We start from the raw sequence: 7,080 nt of genomic DNA, 5'->3' as shown, positions 1-7,080 counted from the left end.
TAAGGCTGCTGCTATGGGACAACACCTAGAAGGGCCCAGGTGCACACAGAGCTTCCCACAGTGGATTCTGACAATGACTCTGAATGCTTTTAAAAGCCTATTGTTTGGTAAGACTGGTGATATGGCTTTGGGAGAGCACAGTTCTCCTTTTGAGTTCTCTTTAGCACAAACCCAAGTTCAGTGCACCCCGTGGGGGAATGGGAGGGACTCTGTTTATGAGAACTTGGTGGACCACCCAGCTGGGGGTGTTCACTCAGGGTAGGTGAACTAAGGTGACCTGCAGATGAGTGTAGCACGACGTAATGGAGGAAGAAACCATGAGGCATGCCTGCTGCTCATCCTTACACATTTTACACCAGGGCCAGTTTGAACTCACGGAAACGCTGTGGCATCCTAGTCCAGATTTCGGTTAGAGGAAAGAGAAAAGCCCTTGTAATAGTTCTCTTGCTTTAATCACTGTTTTTGGAGATTTAGGTATATTAAGGCCAATGCTGAGTTGTGATTATGGGATCAAAAAATTCCCCATTGAGGCAGAATACTAAATAAGTCATGCTCTACTCACGCTTCGGTGATGAAGGATGGTTACCAGCTTCGATAAGTGCCTTTTACTGGGAATGAGTCACAGTCCTGGCACAGCAGCTGCACCCGTGCTGTGTGTGAATGTGCCACAGGGCACCTGCCAGGCTCTCTCACAGTCATTGCCTCGTTTAATCACTAGCGATTCCATGAGTTGCCAATAAGGAAAGTACTCCTAAGAGGGACTAAGAGATGTGTTCAAAGTCACACAGCTAGTAAAAAACAGAGCCAGGATTCAAACCAGGAACTTGTGCTTCAAGTTCGAGTTCCCACGAATAAAAGGCTTCCTAAGTGATCACCTGGGTCCTCTACCTCTTACAGATGCCTGCCATGAGTTAGAAAAAGAAAACAAGTTTGACCAACTGGGCTACAATTTGCAGTTTTGCTTTTAAACATTAGATTACACACGATTGCTCTACTTTTCACTATTTGGCAAAGTATGATTTCTTTATGTTAAAAGTACCAAACAACTTGTGTTGGAGTTACAAGAACAAATACTTCAAGGCCTTCTGTCTTTAAAAATGCATGAACGTTGGCTGTGTGTCTTCTTTAGCCTTCTCAGACTTAACAGGCAGTTTGTGGGACTTAGTACTTCTCTCAGTTAGTTCACGCTATTGTCAGACTGATTTGCATAGCTGGTTCCAAATTATTCTTTTGCAGTCTATGTCCGTTAGCTCTAGCAAAACATTCCTGTAGACAGGAGCGTAGTGGACAGAGGGGGCACTGTTGCTCGCAGAGAATCTTTTTACTATTAAAGTATTTTTCCCTGAAAGCGTTCTCTAGAGATGCCCAAATTAAAATCAGACCACTAGATACATTCAACATGCTTGCCTGCTTTCCAGGGAGCTGAGTAACCAATTATCTGTGCCACACACCGTGTCCTAATCTGAATTACCTCTCAATATTGGCTTCTGGAGAGCTCTTTCCGAAACAACTGTGTCAAAAGGGAGAATGGATGGAAAACAAACTTTAATTCTGGAGCAAACCACAGGAGAAAGAAGACATGAAAATAAAAGATACAGGCACTGTAAATCAAAGTACATAAAACTTTTAATGAATTAACTTTACAAAAGACAAATGGCATCAAAACATCAGACGAGTTTGGTACAAAACTGGTCCTAGGCTGTGAGGACTAATTCTGGTGACGGATGGCGACGTGCTGCTGGCATGAGACACATGGAGCAGAGGGACGAGAGCCGTGGGTCCCAACGGGGGCCCTTGGACACCACTGGCAATGAGACAAAGGGCGAGCACAGACTCCACGTGGGGGACAGAATCAACTTATTCACGAATACTGCGTGTTTGAATATCAGACGAGCAGATGCGGTTGGCGAGCTATCATATTTTCCAGAAAAGAACATGCACCAGAAGATAATATACACCCCCTAGTTTTATTGCCTTAAGAATGTGTGTGTGTTTCACCTCTCTCCTCTTTGTTAGTTCTCTGAATGCTTTTCTTCTATCACGCGCGCTCCTTTTCCCTTTTGCTTAGGAGCAAGCACAGTGCAAGTGGCAGAACGATCTGGGCACATGTCAGACACCAAACGGTATGCCACTGGGTCACGGGAACGAGTCTGCAGAGGCTCCATAGGACAGACAGCACGCACATCAAAAACAAGGGACAGAAGTTGCAGTCAGAAAGTGTGTGATACCTTCCTGAAAATACAGTCTTCTTGCCAAAATGAAGGTGACTCTTCAGGATGCCACGTTGCTCTGGGAAAGGGACCTTGACATTTCTGTGTTTACAAAGTACGTCTTCAGGTCCCCCTTTCCTTTCACGTTGATTATTCCTCGACAGGTGCATGTGTATCCGAGGGTCTGCAGGACGAGGCTCGTCTCCTCAGTAACCTAGAAGGCACAGGAACATGGGAAAACGGGCTTAGTACATACACTGATACAACCCATCTGACTCAAGGATGAAGAGCTAAAAAAAGCACCATGCTCTTTGACCCAGGAATTCCACTCCTGAGAAGTTGGTAGAAAAGTGAGAGGAATCCACAAGAAAAAAAGGTTGTAAAGAACAATGTTGTTTAATTCAGCGCTGGGATAGTGAAAAACCGGAAACAACCTAAAATTCAAGTACTCCAGTAAACTATGGTGCCACCACGATGCTATCATGGATGAGACAACGTCAAACCATTTCACCCAGAAAAGGAATTGAGCCTGGATCCAGGCTATGATTTCAACCACATGATGTTATGTATTCACACTGAGAGACCTGGAAAAAAGACAGTAAACCAAAATAGGGTGGAGTGGTGGGATTCTGGATGATGTTTATACATTGTCATGAATGTCCTTTCCTGAAATAATAAACATTAATCATAGATTTCAGTGTCGATGGGAGGAGCACCCTGAGAAGGAGCACTGAGCACTGTCAACTCCTGCAAATGGTCACGCCTGTCAGGTTTGATGACTGTGAGTGAAGTGACCTAAAACTGAAAGAACTGTGGGAATTTGCACTGGTGTCCGCATGAGCATGACGCTCCCAGTCGAGTCTCAGAGGTCTCCTCACTTCACTGCATTGAAACCGGGGGCTAAGTAGGGCAGCCCCTCTTGCAGGCTGCCGGCTTGACAGGACCACTTATTTCCTGCCATTGCACCGACAGGCGAGAGCCCCGGCAGCCAAACCATGTCCAGGCCTGGCGGGTCAGATGGCCGTGAACTTGCTGGCTCCGAGGGCTTCCTCCTCAGCGGAGATGCACTGTCCGGTACTGGCTCTCTCAGCTTCTGCGTGTGCTGCGCCTTCCTTGGGACACCCTGTCTGGGACTGTGGGCCCGCGCCTGCCTGGACTTGGGCTGCCTGAGTGTGGAGGAGCTGCAAAAGCAGAGAACCAGTGAGGCACACAGGCGTGGCCTGAGGGTGAGTCCTCAGCTTCCGAGGCTGGGGAAGACCCCTCTGTTGGCTACCTGCTCCTCCACCCAGTGTCCCCTAGCAGGTGTCTGAGTTTGGGCAGACAGAAATCCCTGGTAATGCTGCTTTGGAACCATGAGTAAAAGGCACAAAGGAGCAATCTCCTCCCACTTCATCTGAGAAGGCACCTGGCATGGCTGTAACAAGGGCACCTGTGAGACCCTGGCCATCTCCGACACTGGAGTGACAAACCTGTGCCAGGTGGGTGTGGCAGGGCTGGGCAGCTTGCAAGCCACACAGCAGTGTTATGACATACACCAGTGTTGTTGTGGCACACAGCAGCATTGTTACGGCACACAGCAGTGTTATGGCACACAGCAGCGTTGTTATGTCACACAGCAGCGTTGTTATGTCACACAGCAGCGTTGTTATGTCACACAGCAGTGTTATAGCACAGAGCAGTGTTACGGTGCATAGCAGCGTTGTTATGGCACACAGCAGCGTTGTCGTGGCACACAGGAGCGTTGTTATGGCACACAGCATTGTTATGGCACACAGCAGCGTTGTTCTGGCACGTAGCAGTGTTATGGCACACAGCAGCATTGTTATGGCACATAGCAGTGTTATGGCACACAGCATTGTTATGGCACACAGCAGCGTTGTTCTGGCACGTAGCAGTGTTATGGCACACAGCAGCATTGTTATGGCACATAGCAGTGTTATGGCACACAGCATTGTTGTTATGGCACACAGCAGTGTTGTCATGGCACACAGCAGCGTTGTTATGGCACAGCAGCATTGTTATGGCACACAGCAGTGTTGTCATGGCACACAGGGGTGTTATGGCACAATTTTGGTTGTGGTGTGTCCCAGGGAAGGTGCAAAGGTGGGGGCCGTGTCAACAGCAAAGCTCCAGCCTCCTTGGACTTGGAGACTGAGAGGGTCCTTGAGGGTAGACGCCGCTGTTGGGGCAGAGGCAGAAGTGCAAGGAAACCATGAGGGGCTGTGCTCCTGAGCGCCCAGGACAGCATCCAGGGACGCCCAGAACCAGGGCGAATCCTCCATGCACAGATCTCAAGGGCGGGCTCTGGAAGAATCATCCACCCTTCTGCAATGTCATGGAAGGACAGCCCCTAGCACAAGGTCCACGTATGGGTCCTCGGGACCCTGATGAGCAGAGCAGAAAGGAAAAGGAGGCACAGGTGCCAGATGCCCATGTCCTGCTGCTCTGGTCCGGCCCAAGTCCCGGGAGGACGGCAGGAGCCCAGGGAGTGCTTTGTGTATTGGATAAGAACCGAAAGAAGATGAAGAAAACCAAGAAACTCAGGTTTGCAAATTCTGCAGTCATTGGACGAGTGGCCTTCCACACAGAGAACCAACCAATCTTTTGGTGCTTTGGGGGTTAACTGTTGAGGTATTTACTGGTACTAATGTCACTGGCATTTTAAAACTATCCATGGGTGTTCATAATGCCAAACCACCCGCCGATCAGCACCGCATGATTAATGGGAAGCTGGGAGGAAGAAGCTGTCCATCTCGATGCACACCGGTTACTATGCCCCCAGGCCTAGGAGAAGCCCGCAGCATTGCTGAGTGGGCTTGCTATGCTGTTCTTGGGGTTTCCAGGCTAGAAAGCATGCTGGGAGTTAAATGCTCTTTAATAAAAAGAACCCGTTCCTCAGGCCTAGGAGAAGCTTATTAATGGCCTGGGCACCGTTTTTTATTTTCCTGGCATCTCACTACTATTTTTTGCACAGAAATGGAAAAGAGAGCTCACTGGAGTGAGGAAGCGAGCCACACCTTCGGGATTACAAAGCTACCCAAATGCAGCCCTTCCAGCTTCTGTGCTAAAGGAAGCAAACACAGGTCTACAAACATGGCTCCCTACTGACAGGCAGAAACCTGTCTTCTTTCCCTCCAGGGATCAGAGGTCATGGAGCCAGTGCAGGTGGCTGACCTGCCCTGAGTCACATGGAGCTTTATGAAGCCCAATATCCTCTTTGAGACGCACATGAGCTCAAACTCATTTCAAACATCGACCTCTAGGAGATTTACGATCTCCAGGAGGGAGCACTCTCCATGACCTGCCTCACTTAAATTGCTTTTGATACTTTTCCCAAGTGCTTAAAAGCCCTTGGGGAGCTAGAAAGCATATTAAAAACTAAAAAATGCTCATCATCACTGGCCACCAGAGAAATGCAAATCAAAACCACAATGAGATACCATCTCACACCAGTTAGAATGGCCATCATTAAAAAGTCAGGAAACAACAGGTGCTGGAGAGGATGTGGAGAAATAGGAACACTTTTACACGGTTGGTGGGACTGTAAACTAGTTCAACCATTGTGGAGGTCAGTGTGGCAATTCCTCAGGGATCTAGAACTAGAAATACCATTTGACCCAGCCATCCCATTACTGGATATACACCCAAAGGACTGTAAATCATGCTGCTATAAAGACACATGCACACGTATGTTTATTGCGGCACTATTCACAATAGCAAAGACTTGGAACCAACCCAAATGTCCAACAACGATAGACTGGATTAAGAAAATGTGGCACATATACACCATGGAATACTATGCAGCCATAAAAAATGATGAGTTCGTGTCCTTTGTAGGGACATGGATGAAACTGGAAACCATCATTCTCAGTAAACTATCGCAAGGACAAAAAACCAAACACCGCATGTTCTCACCCATAGGTGGGAATTGAAAAATGAGAACACATGGACAGAGGAAGGGGAACATCACACTCCGGGGACTGTTGTGGGGTGGGGGGAGTGGGGAGGGACAGCATTAGGAGATATACCTAACGCTAAATGACGAGTTAATGGGTGCAGTACACCAACATGGCACATGGATACATATGTAACAAACCTGCACATTGTGCACATGTATCCTAAAACTTAAAGTATAATAATAATAATAATAAAAACTGCCATAAATCTTCAGAATATTCCGGGTGTTGTGCTGGGGACATGGGCTGGCCTGCAGGTTGGAAAGGGAGTCCTTGGTAGGGGCAGGCCTCTCTTCCCTGCCAAGATAAGACCTGGGGTTGTCCAGGATTGCTGGAGCATCCCTGGGCATTGGAAGTGGCAGTGATGTTTATGCAGAAACTCCTGGAGGCCTTGGTACCATCAGGAAATGATCAGACTAGGCTGCCAAAACGCCCCACGATTCTTGTTCTGGATGGGCAACTGAGCAGTCTCCACAGATGATGACTGCAGCTGCAGCCCCAGGGAGAAGAGCCTCGTCTTGCACCCTAGCATGAGAGGGGAGGCGGCTGGAGCCGGTGTTGGAAACTCACTCCAAGTCTGATCTCGTGAGCAGATCCTTGGCAATGGCCAATTTGGTTGGAATATTTCCTCTCCACCTCCCATTAATTTTATTTTATCTCTTCCTTCTCTGTGTTGGACTTTTACTTACTTTGTAGCAAGTGTTGAGTCAATCTAAATAAAAGAAGGCAGATACTTAGAAGTAATGTTTCCCCCATTCCATACAAAAATTAAAGCTATCCTTTAGAAAGACCACAGGAATGAACAAGGTGGGGTAAATATGAAAGGCAGGTAAGTCGAGGTTTAATAAAAAGCCCATTCTGACAACAATGGAGGGGACAGTCTTTTAAAGAGGAAAGGACTGTGCCAGTCTGTG

The 7,080-nt window shown here is 47.8% G+C and overlaps 1 protein-coding gene across 1 annotated transcript in view; it reads right to left on the bottom strand.

Moving 5' to 3' along the window:
• Window positions 1-1,608: 1,608 nt before the first annotated feature.
• Window positions 1,609-7,080, bottom strand: part of ADCY2 (adenylate cyclase 2) — a 434,401-nt gene continuing 428,929 nt past the window's right edge. Inside the window, exon 25 of the mRNA XM_030813903.1 lies at window positions 1,609-2,424. Coding sequence (XP_030669763.1) covers window positions 2,272-2,424 — 153 coding nt within the window. The 3' untranslated portion in view covers window positions 1,609-2,271. The remainder of the gene's footprint in view (window positions 2,425-7,080) is intronic.

This window comes from Nomascus leucogenys, chromosome 6 (assembly GCF_006542625.1).
Source record: "Nomascus leucogenys isolate Asia chromosome 6, Asia_NLE_v1, whole genome shotgun sequence".
Lineage (NCBI taxonomy): Eukaryota > Metazoa > Chordata > Mammalia > Primates > Hylobatidae > Nomascus > Nomascus leucogenys.
This window is presented reverse-complemented; position numbering and strand designations above follow the sequence as displayed.